The following is a 26,535-nucleotide window of genomic DNA, read 5'->3' as shown; positions in this document are numbered from 1 at the left end:
GAGCCGTTATTTCTTAATGTGAAAAAAACTGCGGGGTGTGAGGGAACGGCGTGGTTTGAATTTGGACCCTTTTTAAACAAGTGGAGAAGCGCCTGCCAACACACACACACACACACACACACACACACACACACACACACACACACACACACACACACACACACACACACACACACACACACACACCTGCTGAGTCCAAAATCACTGGAGTGTAAATGCTTCCGTTATTTGTTCTTACTTAATTCGCAAAGACAAATAAACACTCAAAGTTGTTTCGAGTTTTAGAATTTTCACATAACGAACTGAAAAACTCAAAAACAGCAGTTTGGCTGATGAACGTCTTTAGATGACAAACATTCTCAAAATAACAGAAGCAAATCAGAAGTAGAGCTCAAATAATTCCACACTGAAGAAAGTTGGACCGTTTCAGGCAAGCAGTTCATTCCGGTCTTGGAATCGAACTCTGTAATGAAAGCAACGACCTTCGACGTCGCTCCTTCTCTACGGGTTTCCCGCCTTCTCCGCCGGCGTCCCCGGAGCTCCTCTCTCCATGCAGTATTCCTCCCAAAGCTCGTTGAACAGGTTCCCCGTCGAGCCGAAAGCGCGACCTTGATCCTTTCTCGGGTTGCGCAATCCCAAGTCCATCTTCTTGAAGACGGCGCAGAAGACCTGCCGAGAGAGCGGCGTGGCCTTCTTCTCCAGGCAGTAGTTGTAGTAGCGCCGGTACACCTCGGACATGTTGGAGAAGATCGGCTCCAGGTAGAGTTTGGAAATGGACGCGCCGCAGCAGTAAGACGGCACCTTGGGTAGCCTCTCCAGGAACTCCCTGAGGACGACGTGCTCTGAGGCTTTACGGGACTTCCTCTGCGTTTGCTTCTTGGCGGTTTCCTCCGAATTGTCCGGCTGCGTCGTGTTTTGCGCCCAGTTGAGCACCGACCACTCCCCGACCCCCAAAGTGGAGAGGAACATCTTTTTGCAAACCTGTTTTCTGTCGCCGTCGGCTATCAAATGGTACCGCATCGAGACCGATCTCCTCGACTGAGTCCACGGTGCTCGGGTTCTTTCCACCGGGTCGCAGTCGACCAGTCCGGCCACGTAGATCTTCCTCTGGGTCCAGTTCATGCACTGCCAGAAACGGGTGAACAGCTCGCTCCTGGTTTCTTCGCTGAAGTCGGCGCAGAAGCGGTTCGACGCCCTTTTGCAAGCGCTGGACGAGCAGCCCGGTCCCATCGCCCTCTGAGATTTAGTGACGCTGGCGCCGTCTTTCTTCCGTTTGCTCACGTACGGTTTTCCCTCCATTCGAAGTTGCTTCTGACGATTTTGTTTCCACGTCAGCGGCTTGGCGACTCTGGATTTCTTCCTGACCGGTGCCTCCGGTTCTGGTGGCCTGGATTTGTCTTTGTCAGCGGCATTCACTGGTTCTGGAAGAACAAGGAGAGTCAGGAGAGCGAGCAAAAGATGAAGGCCATGTCTGAACCCGTTGGTTTGTGAGCGGTTTGGAGCAGGAAGTGACCATATTTGGACTTTTGTTCACTTTGGCCGAGAAGCCGTTACCGACTGAATTTGGTCTTCGGCTTCAGGGGTTAAATGAGTGATTGATTGGTCTATAAAATAGGTGAAAAGACAGCTGCAGTTCTCCACAGCTAAAAGGCCACATGATTATGAAACTATTAGTTTGGTCCAACCAGCAGTTTTAAACCTCTGAGTTACAGTGACATAAAACAACAGCAGCAAATGGTCTGATTATCAAACCTGATGTGTTACTGATCATTAAGAGAGACGCCACTCACCCCGAGTGACTTCCGCGGTGTGATTGACAGCAAAAGGAGTTTGGATCGGCGGCGGGCGCTGACGCACGACCTGCCGCCTCTCCGGTCTGTTCTGGTTGGACTCGCTCCTCTTCGTGGCTCCTCTGTGGGTCCAGCTGAGCACGGACCACTCTCCGATCCCCAGCGTGGACACGAACGTGTTCTTACACACCTGCTTCCGTTTGCCTTCCACCATCAGGTGATAGCGAAGCGACACCGACCGCCTCGACCGCGACCCCGCCGCCCGCGACCTCTCCACGGGGTCGCGGTCCACTTGTTCCGCCACGTACAGTTTCCTCTGAGACCAGTTCTTGCGCTGCCAGAACTCCTCGAACACGTTCTTCCTCGCCTCCTCGTCGATTTCGTCGCAGAGGCGGTTCGACGCCTTCTTGCAGGCGTCCGAGGAGCACCGCGGTCCCATCGCTCGCGGCTGCTTGGTCACAACCTCGCCGTCCTTTTTGCGTTTGCTCACGTACGCTTTTCCCTCCATCCTCAGCTGCTTCTGCTTGTTTTGCTTCCACTTCAACGGATCTGCGACTTTGGCTTTATCCAAACGAGTGCTTCCAATTTTGGCAGCTGCATTAAGGACGGCTGCAAAAACAAACCGAGAGGAAAACAGCTTTATTATTTATGACTATCGGCAGCAGAGAACTGAGACACTGTTTTGAGTTTTCAAAGGGCTTTTTTATATAAATATACCGGCAATGACGAGGCGAACTCGTGACTATGGATCCCCCAATGCTGTTAAAATATTTTTTAGTCGTTTTTCTATCTGGGATGACATCTTTTCAAGTAAAAAATTCAGGTTAGAAAAAAAAAAAAGGTTGTTTGTGGCATCAGTAAATCACGTTCGACATGATTTTAGATATTAAAAATCATAAAAAAGCAGAATTACATTGATAAATTGACACATATCAGCACAACGTGGGGCGTATATTAATGGTTAAATCCACAGTAGACAGGACTTTACCGGTGTCAGCGGCCGCAGGCGCCTGGTTGTGTAAAGGAAACTGGGGAATCGACTGCGTCTCTGCTACTATCACAGAGCGGCACGTCTTTTTGTCCCCGTCACATTTCCTGCTCGCATCGGTGACGTGCAGGTGGTCTGTGCAGAAAAAACACAAAACAAAATAAGGAAGACACACATTTGATCTTGTGTTGACGTGCTGTGGTTTGCAGTTAACGCTCTGCTGGAGCTCGTACACACCTGGTGGGACGCGGTGCCGCCCTGAAGTCTCAGCGACGGTGGCTCTGGGGACGGGAGGGTCAGCGGTGGGTTTGGGATGGAGACCGATATCCTCCATTGCTGCAATGGCTAAAAAAAAAAAAAAAAAAAAAGAAAATTCATCAAAATAATGCTTTTAAAACTGTTATTAGTTTTCATCTTGTGTGTCTTTTTTTTAAATTTTCTTTTTTTTTGGACACCTTTTGTTCCAGCCTGAAAACAACAAAGCCATGTGTCCACATCCAGATGTTCCTGATGTGACGTAGAAAGTAGGCGTTGCAGGGCCTGACATTCACGGAGGGAGTACGAAACGCTGCAATGGCGGTCGAAACAGAAGCTTCACAACCGGTACAGCGGAGCTGCACGCAGGCTGGACTCCGACAAACGCTTCGAAAATTGCATTTAAAAACAACAACAACAACAACAACAACAACAACAACAACAACAACACAGTGTTTGCTTACACAGAGTTATACATTTGAAAACGTCCCGGAGACCCGTCGCCTCCATCCGGATCAGATCACGGGGGTCCCCCGCTGCCGGCTCGTTACTCCATCGCGGCGGTGACAGTGAAACCCGGCAGCCGGCAGCTCAGGTGGGTCCGGCTCGGCCAGCTTTCCGCCGCTTATATTTTGTGCTAAATGTCAACAACTCTGGGACGTGAGGAGCTTCGCTCTGGCAGCTGCCATGTCTGAGCATGCGCAGAAGCCACCGGCCGGTCATAGTCTGATCGTTCAGAAATAGATGAATCGATTAAAAAAAACAAAAACACACACACACACACACACACACACACACACACACACACACACACACACACACACACACACACACACACACACACACACACACACACACACACACACTACTACTAACACAGAATAATAACAAGAATAATCATTTATATAATTAAATTTATAATAATAATAATAATAATAGAAGCATTCTGTAAATGTACTATGTAAATTATTAATGTTATTATTATTTTCCCATAATTGCAGATTTTTAAATGGACACCGTTTATTAACCGACTGGATGCTTTGTTACTTCTGTTCTTTCTTACTGTTCACAAATTCTTTCTTTTCCCTCTTTGGTTCTTTGTGTTGTTCGGAGAACTTTATATTAGATAAACGTTAATTCGCTGCAGCACCATCACCATAATCTACCTGTGATTTCTGGGTCGAACCACCTCTCATCAGGCCAGTGTAAAATCAGTAATCTGTTATAGTTTATTATACCTTTATAGATCCAAAACTGGAAGATAAAAAAGTCAATATTGTTTGGCCTACATAAATAAAATGTACTCGACTTATTATTTTCATTTAATGCTGCTTTACACCGTAGATCAGTGGGAAATATTGCACTTTTTAAAACCACATTTCATGAAGATTAATTTACTACTCAACCAACCTTTAAGTGCTACGTAGTGCAGACATGAATGCATCAGTAGTGAAATTCCAATAATAAATCAGATAAAATTTCAAATTGGTTTAAATGATTTTTCTTGGCAAACCACTGATGGATTTATTTGTCAGATTAAAATCGGGCTACTGAATGTAAAATTACGGCAATCAGACTACACAATATCCACCATGTGTACGTTTTTAATGGTAGCATTTATATTGTATAGGCCCCCCCCTCCCCTCAGGTTATTTAAAACCCCCCAATTGTAAGAAAGATTTGTGTTGAATAGTGCAAAACATGCTTTAAAAAAAACAGGTTTCCCTTTTGCAAACAAATCTGTCAAATAATTTCAAAATAAACATGAAAGGAAACATTCTTAGTGATGTATTGGTGCCTGCCAAGAGGCTGCTTAAAATAGTAGGAACATGTATAGCTTTGCTCATCCCATCCCTTGAACATGACAGAAGTGGAGAGGAAGGAAGGAAGGTGTCAGGGACTTCTAAGTCAGACAACAGACCACAACTGGGCTGCAGCACAAGACCTGATACCCAAGCAGGAAAAGCAGCCGGCCGCTCTTTCAGGGGCCCCCGAAACTCTTCGAATTACTGCCTGTCATCACGTTTCCTTATTTGGTTGGACATTCGGTAAAGAATTTGAAAGTATACTTTGTCACACTGTCTTGCAGAGAAACTGAAATTAAAACACTATAATTTGAGTTCAGCCTACTGTGAGGTCACGTGGCGCATCGGCCTGCTCTATCGGTGGATAGTTGCTGCCACATAAAGCGTCTTTCAAAAGCATGTCATCAGAGTGAAATTGATGTTTTAAGGCATTTTAATTTAAGACTGCAACACTTCAATAAGACAAAATAGAGACTGGGTTTTGGTTTTGATTTCACACCGTCTATATAGGCTACAAATATAAATAAAAAGTTTGTATGTTAACAGTGTCTTTCAATTAGTACTGAATAAAAGCTATAACCTTTACATATATATATATATATATATATATACCAATGTAGATGTACTTACATATTTTTACATGCAATTTGCTCATGGACAAACAACGACTGAAGTATAAGTAGCTAAATGAATTAATGCATTTTGATAATGGAAAATAACATAATTACATCAATATCTCACATGAATTGCCAGAATAGATGTTGATGTATGGATAAATAAATAAATAAATAAATAAATAGATAAAATGATGTGAAGCTCTTGGCAGTTTCACCTCCTCGTCGCCTGGTGTCGCTGTTGGACTGGTGGATATTTCACATTATCACCACTGTAGTGCAGCACGAGCTCGCCAGGCACTCACAAGGTCTAAATATATATATATATATTTATATATATATTTATTTATTATTATTATTATTTTTAAATCTAATTGCGTTTCAAAAGAAGATGTTGGAGTAAATACGTTCCTACTTAAAGAAAAGTAAGGTTTGTTCCTCGTTGGCCTTCGTTCAAATTCGGGACTTTCCGTCGCAGCAGCGTCATAAAGAGTTAGTTTCGGTTTCAGTCTGAACAGTCGCAGCTCGCTCGGCTGAAGTCTGAACAGGTTGCCGGTCAGGAGGGATTAAGATAAATATTTATCTTGTTTGGGTGGAAAAATCTGAGTCTTTTCAAGCTTTCCGTCAAAGCAAACTCACCTTGTCGAAAGGAAGTTAAGTAAGTACTCTGCAGCTCTGTGTTAATAACTCAATCTAAACCAAGCGAGCCATTGTGCTTATTGTATCAGACGTTATTAATAATACCGACTGTAATAAGCGTGTGTTTTTGCTGATTTGTTCGTGTTTCTGCGTGCTGTTTCTGCGGGTTTATCGTGAAGTTAATGTCGCACCGTTTCAAAGAAATCAGCTGTGCAGGTGAAAACGAAAGTAAAGCAAAGAGAGAGAAAGTAAATTCAAACCTTTATCAGCAAACTGAAGGTTGGACATACAGAGGTAATAAAACAGGCAGCTGTGTGTTGTACCTGTCTATTAGATCCTTTAAATTACATAAAACCTACTGATGACACTGGAAATTCTCCACTGCAAGTTAAAGTCCTGCATTCAAAAAACCTTACTTAAATAAACAAAATGTACTTAACGTATCAAAAGTAAAAGTACACACTATAAACATACTTTCTGATAGTGTTTTACTGTTTTATGCAATGTTTTTAGATTAATGCAGCTTTTTTCCTAACTGTGTTTCTATGCTGCTGTAACGACAAAATTGCCCCCCCTGTGGGATTAATAAAGTCTTATCTATCTAATTTAAATTCACCAGATTTGGAGATACATGATTTCACCGGATAAAAAGGGTTTAAAAAAAACAAAAAAACCAAACTGTGGTCTTAAAAGTAGCTGCAGCTGTCAGACAAATGCAGTGTAGTAAAAACTGCAATATGTCTCTGAGATTCAGTAAGTAAGACGCGTAAAGTTGCATTAAATGGAAATATTAAAGTAAAGTCCATTGTTCCGCTCCACCGCCGCCCAGCAGGCGAATACTTCCACCCTGACGTGTGCGTGTCGATCCTCCCTTGTTCCTGCAGATCCTGTGCACGATGCAGAAGATGAGTTACTTCTTCCCTCTGCTGTGCGTGAGCATTGACGTGTGCGTGGTGCACGCCCTCCGCCTGCTGCAGCTCTCGCCTCCGCTGCTCTCCCATCCCTTCGTCGCCCTGTGGGGGGGAGCGCTGGCCAGGTCCTCCGTCCTCGCCTTCGTCGCCTCCGCCTACCGCGGGAGCTTCCCGTGGATGACGAGCTTCGAGGGCCTCCGGAGTTTGGGGGTCCTCTGCTTCCACTTCCCGGCGTACATCACTCTGCTCTGGGCGATGGGGTGGTCCGCCGTGGAGGAGCTGTGGGGGTGGCACTCCTGGGAGAGGGTGAGCGGCCGTCACCGTCCGAAGCACCAAAAATGATGTATTTAATGTACAGATAACTTCACACGACCGATAATGAACGCGTCGTTTGCTCCGCAGGTCTCCCAGGGTTACGTTGTGACGGCGGTGGCCTGGCTCTACTGGACTCGGTACGCCTCGTCCCTTCTGCTCTCCTGGGGTGGACGCGTCTCTTCTCTGTGGTCGGGGACGACGTCCGAGACGGCCGACGAGGACACCAGCTCCTCTCTGAAGAGGCTGATAGGATACATGCTGCCCTACCTCGGCCGCTTCGCTGCCGTGCTGGTTCTCGTGATTCTCTCGTCTTACGGTACGCAAGACAACACCTTCGTCTGACTTGGAGTGTATGTGGTTTTTTTGTTTTTATTTTTTTCATCGCCACTTAGTGTTTTCATGCAGCTGCAAAGGTTTGGACAGTTAGCGGCCTCGCTCCCAATCAGTAGTTTAGAATCAAGCATTTCTTATCAGTAGCTTTGTTTTTTCAATGAACCAGTTTTTTGCACATCTGTGATTTCGACATGGAAACTGAAACTGGAGCAAAGAAACATCCAATTTTGTGTCACATTTTGTGGGAAAAGAAAGAAGTAACAGGGGAGCCGAATCCATTTAATAGGGGTGACGATATTGTTGTTTTTACGGTGCGTTGTTATGTTGGGAAAACCCGTTGCCATGGCGCCACAGTTCAGGCGGTTTGCAGCGAATGTTTTTCCCCTCAGACGCCTCAGAAGGTCACAGCAGAACTCGGTGTTGACAGGCTGACAAGCCGTTAAAAAACCATCTAAACCGGAGTTAATAACAACCTCTGACTCTGACGACCGTGAAAGATCAACATTGTGTTAAACGTGAACTCCCGACTTCAGGTGAGATGGCGATTCCTCAGTACACCGGTCGTGTGGCAGACTGGATCATCAACGAAGACGCGCCGGACGCATTCATGGACGCCATCAAAATCATGTCACTGATGACTGTTGCTAGGTAACGTAACCTATTGACTTCTTTGGGTGTGCAAAACAAATGTCGTCTCAAACAAAGTACTCCATTTACAAACAAAGGTTAGCGCTCCAATACGTTTTTTTTTTTACAAAGGATTGAATTTTTTTATTAAGAGTCAGTAAAAAGTCCACAAACCTCATCGGACGTATTTGAGTCGTTGCCAGATTTAAAAATTATACAGATAATAACATTAAAAAAAAAAAAAATCCAAACAACTCTGGGAGAATGAAAAAAGAAAATTGTTTTAGTTTTTTAATGAAATGCATCCTCTGCCGTATGTCCCAGCGCTGTGGCCGAGTTTGTGTGCGACCTGATGTACAACATCACCATGAGCCACATACACACCTCGGTGCAGGGGGTCGTCTTCCAGGCCGTGCTGCAGCAGGAGATCGCTTTCTTTGACACCACTCCGGCAGGTAAATCACGATCCCGCTGTACATACGACTGACGAAACAAAAAAGCCATTTCTAAAATGATATAATACCGCTCAGGTTCCCTTGTACAGAATTTGACGTAATTATTGCCGGCTGATGCCCGACTCTTCTTCTCAGGCGAACTGGTGTCCCGGATCACCACGGACACCAACGACATGAGCGAGGCGCTGAGCGAGAAGCTGAGTCTCGTGATGTGGTACACGGCGCGTTTTGCCTTCCTCTTGTTCTTCATGGTGAGCCAGTCGTGGAAAATGACCCTCCTCACTTGCATGGCGCTGCCCATCATCTGGGTGATACCCGAGCTCACCGGACACTTCAACCAGGTGAACAAAACGCCGCCTCGGATCGTTTGTTGATCAAAAAAACAAAGGTGGTTATTTACTGAAATATTGCATCTTTTTTCTCTGTTTCAGAATATTGCTGTTAAGGTTCAGGAGTCGCTGGCTAAGGCCAATCAGGTTGCCACGGAGACCTTCTCCTGCATGAAGACAGTGAAGAGTTTTGCCAACGAGGACGGTGAGACGGAGAGGTACCGGCGCCGCCTGGACGACACGTACGCCCTCAATAAGCGGGAGGCGCTGGCGTACGCGGGCTCCACCTGGGCCAACAGCGTGAGTTCAATACTGACCTGCGTTCAACATTAAAAAACACTTGAATAGATCGCTAATTATAGTAAATCTGTGTATGGAAAAGCACTACGTATTGTTTGAACCTTCTGGGATCTACTCAGAACCGGAATCAACATCAGTCTTTGTAAACAAAACACATCCATGTATCCGTACTTTTCTCCCTATTTTTGGGCATAATTGGGAAAACTGAGCTTTTCTGTGGAGACACAAAGAGAAATGCACTTAAAACCACAGACATCTGCATCATGGCCATTCTTTAATAAAAAGGACTATTCTTAGTAAGTTATTGTTCATGTTCCCTCAGATGACCACTTTAGCCTTGAATGTGTGCATTCTGTACTACGGAGGGACGCTGGTGACCAGAGGGGCCGTTAGCAGCGGAGACTTGGTGTCCTTCGTCCTCCTCGAGCTTCAGTTTGCTTCTGCTGTCGAGGTGAGTTTCATATCCAAGATGGAGCCCTTTCTTTTTTTTTTTTTTGTATGCACATCTTATTCACTTCTACTTCTCTCCCAGGCCGTCATGCGTTATTACCCCGAGGTGAAGAAAGCGATCGGTGCCTCTGAGAAGATCTTTGAATACTTGGATCGGAAACCTCAAGTACCCCCGGAGGGCTCTTTTACCTCTGAAAACTTCAAGGGACACGTTCAGTTCAAGCGCGTTTCGTTTTCCTACTCCGGAAAGACGGATGAAAACAGCCTCGTGCTTAAGGTATGTAACTTTTTGTCTTGAGCATTAAATAAATTTACACTTCTACTTTTATTAACATCCACCTCTCTCTTCCACCAGGATGTGTCTCTGGAGATAAAGCCGGGCCGAATCACCGCCCTGGTGGGGCTCAATAGATCGGGGAAGTCCACCTGCGTCAAGCTGCTGGAGAGGTTTTACCAGCCGCAAACTGGAGAGATCCTGCTGGACGGGAAGCCACTGCAGAGCTACAAGGATCAGTTTCTACATGACAAGGTGTGTGTGTGTGTGTGTGTGTGTGTGTGTGTGTGTGTGTGTGTGTGTGTGTGTGTGTGTGTGTGTGTGTGTGTGTGTGTGTGTGTGTGTGTCACACGTTTATAACGCGATATCTCAGGAGAACTTGGTCAAACTTGGCAAAAACATTCACTTGATATCGAGGATGAACTGATTAAATTTGGGGGATTTTTTTTTTTTTTTAAGATTTTATCCGCCATCACATTTAACTGCTGTTTATTTTGAACATCCAGATGAATAAAAACATAATAAACCTCTGTGGGTGCGGTTACTTACACCCTCAGGGGATCGAGTGTTTCCCCTTGGAAACAGGGCGGCGTGGCTCGTTACCAAATCGTAGTTACTGGCTGTAACTGTAGTTCTATGAGTAGTGTATTTTTTTGCCTCACTTTATTCTCCTCATTATAATCCATTCCCAGAGTCAGACGGTCCAGTTAACTCACCCGCTGCTGTTCCCTCCGTCCTTCTGGTTTGTTCATAGATTGCTGTGGTGAGTCAGGATTGTGTGCTGTTTGCTCGCTCTTTGCGGGACAACATCAAGTACGGCTTGGAGGGCGCCACCGAGGAGGATATGTACGCGGCCGCCGAGCTGGCCAGCGCCCACAAGTTCATTACGGAGCTGTCGCACGGATACGACACAGGTCCGACCCAGAATATCAGCAATTGTTTTTTTTTAAATTTTCATCTTAATGCTTAGAGGTCTGTAAGTGAGTCTTTCTGCCAAGCTGTCAATCACTCTGCTGCTGGTGTCCACCTGTTGCGTAGATGCCGGGGAGAAGGGAGGTCAGGTGTCCGGAGGCCAGAAGCAACGCATCGCCATCGCTAGAGCTCTGATCCGAAAACCGAAAATCCTGATCCTGGACAACGCCACCAGCGACTTGGACGCAGAGAACGAATACCAGGTGGGAAATTCTTCAGTCTTTCACCTGCACGCATAGTTTTTTTACAATATTTTTTAACGCCAAGTATCCCCCCTCTTCCCCCCGTAGGTCCTCCAAGCTTTGTTGAACGACCCCGGACGCGCCGTGCTGTTGATATCCAACAAAATGAGCGTTGTGGAGAAGGCCGATCATGTAATCGTCCTTAGCGAGGGGACGGTGAAGGAGCAGGGCAGCCACGACGAGCTGATGAAGAACGGCGACCTTTACGCCAAGCTGGTGGAGAAGCAGAATGTCGGCTTTCGGTGTCAAGAAAAGGAGCTCAACGACTGACGGGAAGGCTGCTGGTTTTGAAGGATCGGATGGTCAAAAACTGCACTCGTGTTACGAAGTACAAATAACTTGAACGTGAGACCACTCTTTCTACTACAAGTGCCTGCAAGATTTCAAGGCTATTTCAGCTGGGAAGTAATTGAAGCAACTACCTACTCTAGAAATCCAGAAAAACATTGGTACCTTTCGATCAGCAGCCTCTGAGAGAGGTATCCATCTAACCCCGATATCAATAACACACAAAAAAAACAATAACACAAATCAGAAATCTTTCTATTTATACTGTACGGCTTATGGATTTGCTTTCGCCACATTGCTCCACTGCCACTAACCCGCCACCTGTTTCTGAGTGGTCCGCGGAAAAATATAGTGTTTCCCGCATGCAGACTTACTTTGGTGGGCCGCCCGCATGTATTAACAGCTGCCCGGGTGTATTCAGTAATCCCACTTCAGCATTTTTGGATATATTTATTTTTTAGCGAAACTATCAACGCCAATAAATTCATAAATTTAAAATGCGTGCGAAGAGAATCAATTTGTTTTTGTTCACAGTGAAAGAAGCTCATTCAGCTGGTTTGGGTGGAGCTCAGCTATGTGAATTAATGTTACTAAGCTGTGAGGACCTCTTGGACACTTTCAGGAAAAAACGTTAGACACTTCTGCACATCCAGAAATACAGGTACAGTGGCTGAAAAAATGTCCCCTTGTGGGATTAATAAAGTGATTATCTATCTTAACAGTTCTTATTAAACTTATATTGTGTTGTGATTGTCAACGAAGGTCTCTGGTCACCTTTCACATGTCTTTGGGTGTGAATGGAAATCTTCCTTTATGATCACCCTCTCTATTGCTTCACACTCTGCATTTGTAGACATAGAAGAGCTCAATCAGTAATATTTTAAGTATTTTATATTTTATTTTTGTGTACTTTTTCTTGTCTCAATGATTCCTTTTGTATCATACATGTTATTACTTTTCTAACTGCAATTATGATATCATAATTTTTTTAAATCTTTTTTGTTTTACAACAGTACGACTTTTAAATAAGAGTTGCTCTGTATTGTTCATATTTGTGTGAGGATTTGTTAATGATAAAGGAGGTATTTATTTTCTTCACATTTTCTAAGTTGTTGAAGACGATTTGGGGGTCAGTTATCCCCTTTTATTGAGACTAACACAGTGCCATTCAGAAAAAACACTGTGCCGAGTCAAAACTCCTCATTCAATGATTTTTCATCATTATTTACAGTTACAAAACTATTACGTAAAACATTTGGGAATGTGTTGTAAGCAAATTCAGGTAAAAAAATAAAAAATATGCTTGATAATAACTTTACACACTTCTGTTTGCCATCGTCATGAGGTCATCACTTGGGGGTTTCCCGTCACTCTGCTCTCTCCACCTCATCCCAAATCATCTGTTAGGTTGGTTTTAAAGTCAGGTGATCGCGGAGGCCCGGTCAGGTGGATTTTAGCTCATCGTCCTGCTGGAAATTTAAAATAAATGGTGATACCACTAAGCAAAAAAACCCCAAAACTGCAGGATGCTGGTTATATATATATATATATATCCATCCATCCATTATATATACCCACTTTGTAGGGGCTGAAGCCCATCCCAGATTACTTTTGCTGGGGGAGAAGGCAGCTTTAAAAAAAAAGAAAAGAAAAAAAAAGGACCTTAAATACATAATTTCGCAATTTAATAACATTTTATCTTATAAAAAGCTCCTAGATACCTATCAGCACATTGCATCTGCATGTTCAGTCCACTGATTGCCAAAATACATACTCTCAGCCCAAATAACTACATGCCAGTCCAGAAAAAAAAAAATACAATCGCCACGCAGGTGATCCGATGGTCTGAGATCACCTGCAATAAGATGCAAAAATACGGCAGATAATAAACGCATCATAACACAATTCCACATATATACACAGAAAGACGTTCGTCTGTAAAATGAAGAGCTGAAATTTGCCCAAAATACAAGCCGAAGCCATTTAACGCAGTGCGACGGCAGCTCCCATTGTTGCTGGAAAATCGGAATCATGGATGAATTCAGAGAACAAGATGTACCGACCACAGCCGAAGGGGCGGGCGCTCTGTTCGACGGACGTCTGCGCGCGGCCAATGAGAGCGCAGAGCCGGCGCCAACGTGACAGGACACACGTAGCACTGCCACGTGACGCGTTTATATAGGGTGAAGCGGAAGCGTTTAGGCGCCATTTCATTGCGGAGTTGCTCGGTGATTAATCGGCTCGGAGCTGCGGTGGAAGGAGAAAAAAAAAAAAAAAAATAGGACCGTAATAACACTCCGCCTTCTGCCCGATGGAAGCGGCCGTGAATCCGCCTCACGACAGGTAACGTGTGCGGAGTTGATGACCCGATAGAGGACGTTTGACGGGCCTTCACGTGCCCCGCGGAGATGGACATATTATTAAATGTTTTCTTGTTTTTTCTTGTTTTTTTTTTTTTTTTTGCTCCGGCGCTGTTACCGTTAGCCTCCCGGTGTTACCGTTAGCCTCCCGGTGTTACCGTTAGCCTCCCGGTGTTACCGTTAGCCTCCCGGTGTTACCGTTAGCCTCCCGGTAACAGGCGCTAGCTTGTCAGCCAACGGTTGCCTTCAGACACTCGGCGGGTTCAGACACCTTTCGGAGCGGACTGTTATCCCACCGTGAACCGCTCTGCTAAATTATTGCTAAATTTACACACGTTTTCAGGGAACCTCCTCCTCCTCCTCCTTTATTTATTTATTTATTTTTTAAGCTTTTAACCGAGAGTCGGCAGCTAAGGGAAGGCAGTGACAGCTGAAGCCCCAGGGCTGGGACCGCCGGCCGGCTGCTCCCCCCGCCGGCCGGCTGCTCCCCCCGCCGGCCGGCTGTCTGTCTGTCGGGTCATTCATTGCTCCGGTGAAAATACGTGTCAATTCCACATTAAGATAACGAGTCATTTAATAACGCTTCCGTACACTTGCACGAGCTAAACAAAATAAATCTGCTAAGTTAGTTGCCCCTAGTGATCCGTTTTCTTATTTATTTATTTATTTTTTCTTCGGTCATTGTTGTTGCCCGGTGACGCTGCTAGCTTAGCTTCTAGCCCCCACAGCCTCAGGGCATGTACGGTGGGTGACGAGGAGTCCGCTGACACGGTCGTGATTTTTGAATCTTTTCTAAAGCTGCGCCGTTAAACAAACGTTGTTTTTTTGTGTGTGTGTTTGTTGTTGTTGTTGTTGTTGTTTTTTGCGTGGACAGAGTCGCCGCTGTCAGTTGCTCGTGCGCGTCGTCGTGCAGCAGTGTTTACAAACAGTGAGGGCGGGGCCTTCAAACCACGCGATCACCAGCTGGTCGGCTGGAAACCAGAAAGTCCCCAATTTCCCCCCCTCACCGACTGTTTGTAGGGGCCAGTCCGTGAGCACCTGCTGCCCCTTTAGCCGTCCAGGTTGAAACAGCAGCAAGTTATGAGCAAGACGGTAGATCATTGTGCATTAAAATAATAATAATAATAATAATATCAAACAGGATGTCCGGCCCAAAACCGGCTTTCAAAAACACCATCATTAAAAAGAAAAGACACAACATTAAGTGATTTTCTTTTTCTTTTCTTTTAATTAAACGAACCATCCTGATTTCCCCCCCCCCTGAGTTTTAGAAACAAAGGTGACAAACTTATAAGTATTAGAAATAAGCAACCATTCAATTTTGTCAACATCAGTGCATTAACATTAACATAGGTATTCTTATATACAGGATTCCTGCTTTCAACCAAACATCTAAACATCTTTGAATTCCTGAAGGGTCTGCTTTAATATCAGCAAAATATAATTTAAAATCAGACCAGATTAGGCTTGATTTAGATTTATGTTTGTAGTTTTGGTTTTATCAAAACATCCTGCCTGTTTTTTTTTTTTTTCAAATCTATCAGGAAACTTTCCTCTAATTGTATTAATACTGCATGAATTATTATTGCTGGACATGTATTACAATTCAGCTTCATCAAAAAACAGCCTGAAGAGTAGAGTACAGACTCTAGGACATGGTTGGGTCCCAAGTACCATATTGATGCTGTATCCCGCATTTTAGCTTCTTTTTTTTTTTGACAGGTTTTATGACTTCATAACTCATTGGACATAATTTAGAAAGAGGAAAAATCAAACTTTGTTATCTATTACATGTGCAGACTTGCAGTAAAACTATCGTCCTGAATTTGCAGCGTAAGCATCAAGGTTCACTTTCCCTGATCGATGTCAAACTTTTAAATGAAAGGTAATGATCGGACACGTGCAAAACTTAACCTTGATCGGCCCGCAATAAAATAAAAAGGCCACATGTTTTGTTCTACAGGTGTGTAATTAGAGCAACACCTCTACCGGTTATTATTTCAGTTTATTTACAATTAAATTTCTTCATAAATGCTCCTAAAAGCTCAAATAAGTGGGCCTCGAGCACATTTGCCTGGAGTCAGTTTCTCCGTGTACACTACACTTGTGATTGATGTAGAAATTAAGCTCACAGGCTTTGCGGCAGTTAGTGTGTCAGTGGGGCAGTCGTCTGGCCTGGACCGTGGGCTGAGATATAACATCCTCTAAATCTGGGCCGTACGCTCGACACCGAGGGAAGCCGACAAAGGCGTGACTTCGGCTACCGCCTCTGACTTCACGGACTCTTGTCACCACCTCGCTAAAGTGAAGTGGTCTTTATTGTCTTTCTGGACCACAGCCAAGCCAGAAGATCATGTAATTTGTAGAGTTTGCTGAGATGTGAAAAGTATTCCTTTCTTGTTTTTGTTTTAACCCTCCAAATGCTGAAATTTGTCCCATTTGCAATGCAGACTGTAAAAGGGCAGTTACAGGGCTTATTTAAAGTAGTCTGACATTTGTTCCTTTGTTTATGGGGATAAAACCAGAGGAGACACATTAAATACAGAAAAAGAAGAGCATTGGGACTGGAGCCCAAATATTTAAGCACACATCTTGTGTATTATTGTTGTTGTTTTTAATGTCTTTGGCATTTCTTACCAAAGTGTATACATTTAACAGTTGATTAGAAATCTAGCTAAAACTTCTGTTGTCTAACACAACAGCCTCACAATAAGGTCAAACATAAAGGTTACTTACCTGTTTTATCTATTTGAACTGCACACAAAATGTCGCCTCCAAAATGACTACAAACTTATTCAGAACGTCTCTGAAACCGTTTTAACAAACACTGAAACGTTAACCTTGGTGAAAGTAGGATTTATTGTACAACACTAGTGACTCCATTGGTTTCAGCTGCATGTAGGTTTGCCTAATAAACTGGCGACTGATTGGATGGGCTTCGATGCTGAATTGGCTACTACTGGGGTTTTTTTGTGGGGGGGGTCAATGCACAGTAATCATAATTGTAAATGTGCCAGTGCTCGACATTAAAACAACAACATGTGCTGGAGAAAGCAAACAAAAACAGGGTAAAAAGCTAAATACACAGCGCTTGAGCATGCAAAGTAAAATCATATACAATGCAATGCAGTTTGTACACAATTACATTAATAATGACTAAAGTTAAAGCCAGAGGGGTAAAATCTGTCAAATGCATCGGCTGTTGCTGCGACAGTGCTAAAAGTCGCAGCCTATTGAAGGAGTCTCGGTTTCCTAGATGGCCGTTTGCTGTGTAGAAGCCCCATTCATTGATCAGTCAATCATTAGTTGAGTCGATAAGGGTGGAGGAGGTCATGGCAGCGCAGAGAGTTTAACAGTACGACTTCCTTCACTAGTCGGTAACGTCAGATCTTTCTCTTTTTCTGGTGTGTTTTTGTGTTGCTGAACAAAGTTGGGTTCAATTTCCTGTTTTGGTTTTAATCTTTTGCCGTTTTATATCTTGGTATGTTTGTACTGCAGAACGTCCCGATCCTTCTCCCCATCCTCTCATCTGTCTGTCTGACTTCAGCTCTCTGGTCGGGCTGTCCAGCGGCATGATGGACCAACACAGCAGCTCGGGCAAACGCATTCGCAAGCCCTCGCTGTTGTACGAGGACTTTGAGAGCCCCTCTCTGCCCCACACGATGCCCCAGGGGCCCCCCGTCCCTCCTCAGCCCCCGGTGAAGGATCCCAGCCGGCCGGGCCGCATGACCAACCAGCTGCAGTACCTCCAGAAGACCCTGATCAAGTCTCTGTGGAGGCACCACTTCGCCTGGCCGTTTCACGAGCCCGTGGACGCCTACAGGCTGAACCTACCGGTGGGTTCAATACCGAGTGGCTTTCATTTTGTTTTATTTATGTTATTGCCTCGACTCGGGTGTTAATCTAAAGATCTCCTATTGGATGTTCCGTCTTTAGATTTGATAGATTTTCCGTTTTGGTTTGTTGACAGACGTTTGTGTCTCAGTTTCCGGTCTTTGTGTTTTTTCTTAATGGCTCCATAAATAGATAACAAAACAAAGGAAAAACTTTTTTCTTGTTATGCCATTTTTCAGGATTATCATAAAATTATCAAACAGCCGATGGACATGGGGACCATCAAGAAGCGTTTGGAAAACAACTTCTACCGCAGTGCAAGTGAGTGCATACAGGACTTCAACACAATGTTCACCAACTGCTACATCTACAACAAGGTAGGTTAAAAGGTAAAAAAAACTCATGTATCCATCCCATTTTGGTTTGTTTAGTTTTTCTTTTTAATTGATGCCACTAATGTCACGATTATATTTAATATCACATGCAGGGAGTTACACATGGTTATATATAAAGCTTCAGGCAAATGATGAAATATGTGTTGCAGATTAAACTACAATAAGTGTGCAGGAGTGAAAAAAGTCCCGATGTGTAAAAACCAGGATATTTGTGGACGCTCCGCTGTGCTCTGTAACCACAGAACATGTGCTGACCTGATTGTGGTGCGTAGCATATTTTAGGAAGTGAAAGGAAAACTTGATAAGGGACCAAGTAACTGCATCCAGCTGTTGGGAAACATATGCCAAATTATTTTTCCCAATCAGACCGTCAACAGGATATTTTATGTGGTCCTGCACGGGAATGCTGACATCTTTTGTTCTGTGTTAGCTACCAGGTTTACAGCCGAAGATAATATTCACCATCGGTTTCCACTCCTCACTTTTTATTTTTCATGTCATTTTTTTAAATGTCAGAATTCACGTCAGCTCCTCAGCACATGTTGTAGACATTTATTGAATATGTGTACATGGTGGGTTTTTTTCTCCATTCAAATGAGAACTATATATTTTTTACAGATCATATTGTATTGATGTTTTTATCAATCTGTGTATAAATATACAAAAAAAGTCTTAAAAAAAAATGTATCCAATGCAGAATCTTTTTTTTTTTTTTACCCTTGTTGCTTCCTCGTGCCAACGTTTTTACGGATTGTTTTCTTTGGTTAGCCGACCGACGACATCGTGCTGATGGCCCAGTCTTTGGAGAAGATCTTCCTTCAGAAGGTGGCTCAGATGCCCCAAGACGAACTCGAACTTCCTCCTCCGGCTCCTCGCAACAAAAACAGCCGGGGAAGAGGCCGCAAGTCGAACAGTGAGTGTCAAAAACACCATTTAGTTCTTCCAGGTTAAATCACTGACATTTTTGTTATGAATATGCAAACTGGACACATTTTCAGCCTCATTTCAGCATTTTATTTGTTTTTTTTAAAATTTAATTTCTATTCATGTTCCAGTGGTATAAAAAAAACCTTCATGTCTCTGGTGACAGTGAGCTGCCTCCAGTTATTTTGTGTTGTTGTTGTTCTTGTAGTGGTTTTTTCATCTGCCCGCCTGTAGCTGAGTTGTGTTCCTAAAGCTAAATTATATTGTGTCTTGCCAGCATCTCGGGCTCAGCAGGTGCCAGCGGTGTCCCAGTCCGCCTACTCCCCCTCTTCCTCCGACACCGGGGACTCCATGCTCGCCCACTCTCCCCAGACCGTGCTCACTAAAAGCCTGCCTCCGGCCAACATCATGGGTCTGCCGCCTACACAGCCCGCGACCAAGGTACGGAACAGAAAAAAACACTACTGATAACCATAATTGTCATATGCAGACTTTGTGTTGTCTATTACACGAAGTTATTCAGGGCTTGTAGCATGTTCAAGATATATTTATCTTTTTAAGATATATTTAGACAGATACAGGAGATCATTCCTGCCCACCGCAATAAGACTGTACAATAACTCACCTCTGGCAAAATCCATCACACAACAATAACACTGTTGACTGTGTTTCTTGGTTTGTTTGTATATAATATATATATATATATATGTTTGACTGTGTTCTTGGTTTGGTTGTATGTAATATATATAGATATATAATGTACTGTATAAACTGTGCATTTATATTTTATATTTTTTACTGCCATTTACGGCTATTTTATTGCTTTTCTATTATTATATTCTATTCTATTATTTTACTCTGTTATTTCTATTATTATATTATTGCTTCTGTATGCTGCTGTAGCGAAAATTTTTCCCCTCGGGGATTAATAAAGTAAATACCTACCTACTTACCTACCTATTTTCTTCAAAATCGGGAATGTTGAAACTTAGATGTCAGAAAAACATGTGCATTTGCAAACATTATAATAAGTGGAATAAATCATATCGGCCTTCCAACCCCTTTGTTTCTCTTTGTAGAAGAAGGGTGTGAAACGTAAGGCCGACACCACCACCCCCTCCACCATGGGCTTCACCGTGGGCATGTCGGGAACACCGCACATGGTGGGCCTCGGCAAAGGAGGCCACGGGGGCCACGGGGGCCAAGTGGTCCACGACGCCTCCATGCGCAGCGTCTCCTCGATGGGAGGCATGAGCCTGGAGACGCCGCCCGGGATGGGCCTGGTCAGGGGCCCCGGAGGTCCCGTCCTGCTCCAGCCCATGATGGGCGGCACGGGGCGCAGGGTGGGCAGCGGACGCCCCATCAAGCCCCCCAAGAAAGACCTACCCGACTCCGTGCAGCCGCAGCCGTCCAAGAAGGGCAAGCTGAGCCCGCAGCTGCGGTACTGCAGCGGGCTGCTGAAGGACATGCTGTCCAAGAAGCACGCCGGGTACGCCTGGCCCTTCTACACGCCGGTGGACGCAGCCGCTCTGGGACTGCACGACTACCACGACATCATCAAGTGTCCCATGGACCTCAACACCATCAAGGTGACTGTTTTTTTTTTTTTTTTTTATAGTTGTGATGCGACGCCGAGATGACCGACGCGGGAGGATGTTTATGATATATTAACAAAAATCTTCTCTTTCCTCCTCCGTCAGAGGAAGATGGACTGTCGAGAGTACCGGGACGCTCAGCAGTTCGCCAGCGACGTCCGACTGATGTTCTCCAACTGCTACAAGTACAATCCACCCGATCACGATGTTGTGGGGATGGCACGGAAGCTGCAGGTGAGCTCAGCGGTCCAAATCCAGCTTTAACGATCAGATTTATAAAAGGGTTTTTTCAGCGTCGCTCCTCTTCCTCCTTTCTTAAATTTTTTTCTGTGCCGCAGGATGTGTTCGAGTTCCGCTTCGCCAAGATGCCCGACGAACCCCACATGGAGCACGCAGCCATGTCCATCAGCGGACACCCGACGTCCTCTTCGTCCTCGTCTTCCTCCTCCTCCTCCTCCTCCTCCTCCACCTCCGAGAGCGAGCCCAGCAGCGAGACCGAAGAGAGCGAGAGCAGCCCGAGCTCGGACAGCGAGGAGGAGCGAGCTCATCGCCTGGCCGAGCTACAGGACCAAGTGTGCACGCAAGTACGTACCTCCAGTACTGTCAATTCATCCAAATACTAAATAAAAAAAAACCTTCACAGGCATCGGTTTAAAAATAAATGTCTTCTTCTCTCGCAGCTGCGAGCGGTGCACGAGCAGCTGGCCGCCCTCTCGCAGGGCCCCATCGTCAAGCCGAAGAAGAAGAAGGAGAAGAAGGAGAAAAAGGAGAAGAAGAAAAAGAAGAAGCCGGAGAAGCGGAGTCGAGGCGGCCGCAGCCGGGCGGGCTCCGAGGAGTGGAAGATGCCGGGCAAGATGCTGAAGAGCAAACCGGCCAAAGCGGTCGCCTCGCAGCCGAAGAAGAGTCCGGGCAAGAAGAGCAACAAGACCAGCAAGTCAGTGGGGACACGTCACGTTCAACATAACTGCAACTCGTCTGCAGGTTAATTCGGAGGTTCGATTAACGGTACCCGTCCATCTCCCGTCTTGATTTTTTTCCTCGCAGGGCGGCGAAGAAGCCCTTCTACCCGCCGCTGGCCACCTCCATGCTGCCGCACTACGACTCGGAGGAGGAGGAGGAGATCGTGCCCATGTCCTACGACGAGAAGCGCCAGCTCAGCCTCGACATCAACAAGCTGCCGGGCGAGAAGCTGGGCCGCGTGGTGCACATCATCCAGTCCAGGGAGCCGTCGCTCCGGGACACCAACCCCGAGGAGATCGAGATCGACTTCGAGACCCTGAAGCCGTCCACGCTGAAGGAGCTGGAGCGCTACGTCATGACGTGTCTGAGAAAGAAGCCCCGCAAACCGTACGGCGAGCCAGGTAGACGACGCACGCTTTCTACAGCCTGTTATTACATTTTATGAGTGTTATTATTTAGCACGTGATTCATCTGTTAAAAGCAGCTTTTGGGGGTAAAAGTGGACATTTTGAATGTTGTGGTTTGGTTCAGCCTCACGTTAGAAACACGGCTCACGTAATCTGTCTTGTAAACAACAACACTTTGATATCATTTTACACCAAAAAAAAAGAAGTAACGACGGATTACAGCAAACTTGACAGGCGTGAAATTTAGTTTGCTGTTCGTGATTTTGGTTTCTGCTCCACCATCTTTTTATTCATGAGGAGCTCGCCGGCCTCTTCGGTGAACGCTGCTGGATAAGCTGCTTAACGCCGGTACGGCGAACGTTGATTAACTGTTAGCTGCAATAACATGGAAACACTGAGCATGTGATCAAAGACATGTTCAGTATATGTGGGGGCATTTCATGACTGTCTTTGCTCTTTAATGTTACTTTTCATCCTTTTTATTTAAGATTTGACAACTTATAAATTCATATTCACATTTTCCAACTGTTTTTTCCTTTTTTTATGCATTTAAATAAAGAAGTATTTAGGAGTTATGTTCCTTTTTTTTTTTTTTTAAAAACATTCAAAATTTTCTAAAACCAAATCCATTTTGTTCTTTGTAAAAGTAACTTATCCTTTCAAGTGCAAAGTGAAAAGACTTTTTTCCTGTTTTTACAGCTGTAAATATAAATATTTATAAAAAATAAAAAAAAAATTCAATTATAGAAAACAAAAAACAAGATTTCTCTCCAGCTTAAATATTGGTACTCGGATCGAATCCAAATGTAAAGCAACAACAACAAAAAACAAACATGCCATAACAGCAAAAAGAAACAACAATGTGAATATGATGACCGGTCTCCATCTTTTAGTAAATATTTATTTTTGTTATTTCTTCCATCTTGCTGTTATCGATATTTGTAAAAGATATTTTTCAGCTCTTCCACCCAGCTGTGTTTTGATAGTTAATATATTACAGCATCTTTTTATCGCACCTGCAAAGGTTTGATTGCTTGCAGCTCTCTAGAACTGGTAAATGTGGTGAATCTGCTGTCACTGGATATTTTAATCCATTACTGATGTTTGATATTTACACCGGAGCTCATTTTACACTTCTGCTCAGCTCAGATCTATTAAACACAAACGTGTCGTCGTTTCTCTTCAACAGCAGCGGCTGCCAAGAAAGGCGGCGTTGGGAAGTCTAAAGAGGAGCTGACCCTGGAGAAGAGGAGGGAGCTGGAGAGGAGGCTGCAGGACGTCAGTGGGCAACTCAACTCGGTCAAGAAGCCCACGAAACCTAAAGGTGAGCTGGCACGTTATCATCATCATCATCATCATCATCATCATCATCATCATCATCATCATCATCATCATCATCTCTATGCCTTCCCGTGTTATGTTGCTGTTCAGATGCAAAAAAAACCCCCCCGATTTCTTATTTTTAACTCATCTTTCAGATATTTTTACGACGCATTTCATCATCATCATTACAATATTTATTTGAAATGCAGTCTGTACCATCAAAATAAGAACATTGGTAGAAGTTTTTGTGAAGCTGGAGTTTCTTCAGTAGTGTGAAAAAAACACTTCGGTCCTGCACCTAAGTGTTAAAATTTAAAGGGAAACTATCTGGCATCAATCAAATATCTGGACTAGTTGTAGAGGAAGAATATGAACCGTCTGTAAAAGGAAACAGGAAATGAATGTGGTTGGCCGAAGCAGTTTCCTTTCTCCCCCTCGACCAGGTGCCTTTTATTAAAAACTTCTTCTACATGTGATTGTATTTCCCGTCACAGTGGAGAAGCCCAGCGCCGCCGAGACTCAGGCGCAGCCGTCCCGCCTCAGCGGCAGCAGCTCCAGCTCCGACTCCTCTTCCTCCTCCTCGTCCTCCTCTTCCTCAGACACCAGCGACTCGGACTCCAGTTGAGATCGCGAGAGAAACGGCTAAAACAAAAAAACACTAATAAACTCAGGGACTTGGGCTGGCCCAGGACTCATCGCACCCTGACGCAGATATTAGAGACGAAATGAAAAAACAACAGTCCACGTGGACTCGGATAATGTTTTGAATGTGGGACATGAAGGGAAGTCCCCGCCGATAATCGTAGAAAAACCCAAACACTAAATGCCTTGGTCTCTCTCTCCCCCCTCCCCACACTCCCCCTCCTCCTCTTTCCCTTCCCTCTCTTTTGTAAATACTTGTACAAATTTATGTTTCTTTTATAAAGAAGATTTTTATGGTGATCCCCCAAAGAGGGAGGGCGGAGTAATAACAAAACAAAAACAGAAAAGGAAGGATGTGGAAAAGACGGGCCCTACTCCAGGTCTGCTTCGGCCGGCCTCGCCGCCGCCAACCGATGGAAAAGCGACATTTGTTTTTCTTCACCCGCATTTTTTCCTCAAGACATTACTGGAGTTCAAACCAGCAATCTTTTTGGTCACGAGCCTTGCTTCTTCTTTTTTTTTTTTTTTTTTCCCCTAGCCTACCGGCATGCTTACTTTTAGAAGAACCTCCCCCCAGACTCAGACTCAGCCTTAATAATCCTGATTGTTGTTAAAAATATTCGCAGTAATTGAATATTGTTACGGATAATACTCGCAGCCTTTTTCGAGCTGAGATTTAAAAAGCGGCGTCGTCCATATTCAGGTCAGGATCTGAAGTCGGTGCCAGTTTTGAGTTCTCGAATATTTCATGTTTACACGACTCGTTCTGCTCGGTTCAACATTTCTGCTGCGGTCTGTTGAAGAGCTTGTAGTTCTTAAAAAGAAAAAAACCCATCTGGGTTTATATACAGTTTAATATACTGTAGTTTCAGAGTTTAGCAGTTAAGTTACACTCATTCAGGTTTGTACTAGAAGCCCACCAGCCGTTTGAAGCCCGACCCGTCTGAAACTAGCTTTAATGTTCGTGCTCGTTGCACCAAACGGTTAAAAACATCATGTTTCTGAGCTCGAACGCAGGCGGACGAATGTTTTCAGATTCGTCACTGCAGGTTTCATGATTTTCCACATTTAATCTCCTGGACGTATAAAGTTCCCGTTTATAAGCGCTTAAAACGCCGGCGACGGTTTTTCTTTTTTCTGGAAAAGGAAATTGTTCGTGGCACAAATGGAGACGACAGAATAAACCGAGGCTGGAAAACAAAGAAACGCTGCCGGTTTCCCCGTAAACAGACAAGACGGTCCGAGTCGACGCGTAGTTGAAGCTGTTGTTGAATGTTCAGTGAAAGATAATATGCTTGTATATACTTCAACTGTATTTGCTGTTGCACAAACTATTGTATTTCTGCTGTTAAGTCTCCTTTTTTTTTTTTTCCTTCCGTTACCTCGTTTCCTTTATATTTTATTGTTTTATTATATTTTTTTTTACATGTTCCAGCTCATTCAGTTACTCGTCTTAGTTGTTCGCTGAAGAGCGTTCACAACGAGCATCGCTGCCTCTTGGTCAAGCAGGTCACTTCCTCCAGGGAAGCAAACCTTTCATTTGACAACTTATTAAAATAATCTCTTCTGTAGAACAAAGGGGACGTCTGTGTGACATTTTAATAATTGTGCATGTGGTGCTGAACTTGACTCGCGATTAGCCGCACTTTTAATACCAGATTTTTTTTCTTTTCTTTTAAAGGACCAGTGTGTAGGATTTAGGGGGCTTTATCTGCAGAAAGGGGAATATATTCATATAATCTCCTGAAATTAAACCGTTGGGTTTGTTTTACCCTCGTTTTAACCATTTCTGTACACGGGAGCGGGTCCTCTTCCACGGAGCCGCCACGCTTTCTACAGTAGCCCAGAAGGGACACACCAAACATGTTTTGCAAAGTGTTGTGTTTTCAGTCGGTTGCAATCTGTAACTTCACCACTAGATGGCAAAAACCAACTAAAGAAATCCTAAACGCTGTTCCTTTAAGACAAATATCAAGAAAACATGAGCTTCATTCCTAATTGCATACTTTTTCTTCTTAAAAATGTGCCTTGAACTTTGACCTTCATGGTAATTTTCATCACGATTGTAGAACGACATTTAAAGTAAAAAGAAAAAGGATGCGATTTGGGAAGAGTACACTTCCATTTAATGCCTCTTCTTCCTCTTTTTCCTCTTCCTCATCCTTCTTTTGAGACTTCCACCCGGGTTGAGCATCAGCACCACCAACTCAGTCAATATGATGCAACTTCTGCTGCACAGGATCATTTTTTTTTTTTTTTTTTTTTTTTTAAACTGTTGGTTGGACAAAATGAGCAATTTGAAAACGACACCACTGGCGGATCTTTTTTCCAACTATATTTTCTGACATTTAATCATCTGTTCTGTTTAGTTTTTTTTCATTTGATTGAAAATCCCTGCCTTAAAGCTAACACACAAATTGCTCATTATTTTTTAATAATAAGCTTTAAAATCAAACTTGTAATTTTAAGTACAAAAAAACAACACAAAACATGTTTCTGATTTGTTTC

General features: G+C 44.1%; 3 protein-coding genes and 1 long non-coding RNA gene across 8 annotated transcripts; 2 read left to right on the top strand and 2 right to left on the bottom strand.

Annotated features, from left to right (window-relative positions):
- Nucleotides 1-330: 330 nt before the first annotated feature.
- On the bottom strand, nt 331-3,713 carry LOC138630559 (uncharacterized). 2 transcript variants are annotated; one of them, XM_069714987.1, is made up of 5 exons: nt 3,498-3,713; nt 3,016-3,123; nt 2,779-2,913; nt 1,791-2,399; nt 331-1,421 (listed from the first exon to the last, which is right to left on the bottom strand). In XM_069714987.1, the coding sequence occupies exons 1-5, from the start codon at nt 3,541-3,543 to the stop codon at nt 502-504; spliced, it is 1,818 nt and encodes a 605-aa protein (XP_069571088.1). In that variant the 5' UTR covers nt 3,544-3,713; the 3' UTR covers nt 331-501. The 2 variants fall into 2 exon arrangements, with proteins under 2 accessions (XP_069571088.1, XP_069571089.1); XM_069714988.1 differs by lacking the exon at nt 3,498-3,713 and adding an exon at nt 3,234-3,320.
- On the top strand, nt 3,545-12,085 carry tap1 (transporter 1, ATP-binding cassette, sub-family B (MDR/TAP)). Of its 2 annotated transcripts, none has more exons than XM_069714986.1 (13): nt 3,545-3,628; nt 6,976-7,308; nt 7,405-7,633; nt 8,184-8,298; nt 8,602-8,732; nt 8,868-9,073; nt 9,164-9,361; nt 9,684-9,812; nt 9,894-10,088; nt 10,167-10,340; nt 10,840-10,999; nt 11,124-11,260; nt 11,348-12,085. In XM_069714986.1, the coding sequence occupies exons 2-13, from the start codon at nt 6,988-6,990 to the stop codon at nt 11,567-11,569; spliced, it is 2,217 nt and encodes a 738-aa protein (XP_069571087.1). In that variant the 5' UTR covers nt 3,545-3,628; nt 6,976-6,987; the 3' UTR covers nt 11,570-12,085. The 2 variants fall into 2 exon arrangements, with proteins under 2 accessions (XP_069571087.1, XP_069571086.1); XM_069714985.1 differs by lacking the exon at nt 3,545-3,628 and adding an exon at nt 5,975-6,110.
- Nucleotides 12,086-12,170: 85 nt separating this feature from the next.
- LOC138630560 (uncharacterized) lies at nt 12,171-13,652 on the bottom strand. The gene is made up of 3 exons (XR_011311649.1): nt 13,309-13,652; nt 13,166-13,217; nt 12,171-13,056 (listed from the first exon to the last, which is right to left on the bottom strand). It is a non-coding gene; the product is annotated as an uncharacterized lncRNA (long non-coding RNA).
- A 160-nt stretch (nt 13,653-13,812) lies between these two features.
- Nucleotides 13,813-25,798, top strand: brd2b (bromodomain containing 2b). 3 transcript variants are annotated; one of them, XM_069714992.1, is made up of 12 exons: nt 13,813-13,930; nt 17,495-17,783; nt 18,021-18,158; nt 18,945-19,089; nt 19,378-19,541; nt 20,180-20,689; nt 20,801-20,929; nt 21,034-21,279; nt 21,376-21,629; nt 21,740-22,056; nt 23,252-23,386; nt 23,880-25,798. In XM_069714992.1, exons 1-12 carry the CDS (start codon nt 13,899-13,901, stop codon nt 24,008-24,010), a joined length of 2,490 nt encoding a protein of 829 aa, XP_069571093.1. In that variant the 5' UTR covers nt 13,813-13,898; the 3' UTR covers nt 24,011-25,798. The 3 variants fall into 3 exon arrangements, with proteins under 3 accessions (XP_069571093.1, XP_069571094.1, XP_069571095.1); XM_069714993.1 differs by having other exon boundaries at nt 13,815-13,930; nt 17,446-17,783; XM_069714994.1 differs by lacking the exons at nt 13,813-13,930; nt 17,495-17,783 and having other exon boundaries at nt 18,090-18,170.
- Nucleotides 25,799-26,535: the final 737 nt, after the last annotated feature.

This window comes from Brachyistius frenatus, unplaced genomic scaffold (genome assembly GCF_029030835.1).
Source record: "Brachyistius frenatus isolate BFR_SWC_R1_liver_20210118 unplaced genomic scaffold, ASM2903083v1 Contig_137, whole genome shotgun sequence".
Taxonomy (NCBI): domain Eukaryota; kingdom Metazoa; phylum Chordata; class Actinopteri; family Embiotocidae; genus Brachyistius; species Brachyistius frenatus.
This window is presented reverse-complemented; position numbering and strand designations above follow the sequence as displayed.

Coding starts and splice junctions, on each gene's coding strand:
- LOC138630559 (XM_069714987.1), bottom strand. CDS start 3,543: ATGGAGGCGACGGGTCTCCGGGACGTTTTCAAATGTATAACTCTGT. Junction 2,400..2,778: donor GCCTGCGGCCGCTGACACCG/GTAAAGTCCTGT, acceptor TTGTTTTTGCAG/CCGTCCTTAATGCAGCTGCC. Junction 1,422..1,790: donor CACCGCGGAAGTCACTCGGG/GTGAGTGGCGTC, acceptor TTGTTCTTCCAG/AACCAGTGAATGCCGCTGAC.
- tap1 (XM_069714986.1), top strand. CDS start 6,988: ATGCAGAAGATGAGTTACTTCTTCCCTCTGCTGTGCGTGAGCATTGAC. Junction 8,299..8,601: donor TCACTGATGACTGTTGCTAG/GTAACGTAACCT, acceptor CGTATGTCCCAG/CGCTGTGGCCGAGTTTGTGT. Junction 10,341..10,839: donor ATCAGTTTCTACATGACAAG/GTGTGTGTGTGT, acceptor GTTTGTTCATAG/ATTGCTGTGGTGAGTCAGGA.
- brd2b (XM_069714992.1), top strand. CDS start 13,899: ATGGAAGCGGCCGTGAATCCGCCTCACGACAG. Junction 19,542..20,179: donor CTACACAGCCCGCGACCAAG/GTACGGAACAGA, acceptor TTCTCTTTGTAG/AAGAAGGGTGTGAAACGTAA. Junction 23,387..23,879: donor GAAGCCCACGAAACCTAAAG/GTGAGCTGGCAC, acceptor TTCCCGTCACAG/TGGAGAAGCCCAGCGCCGCC.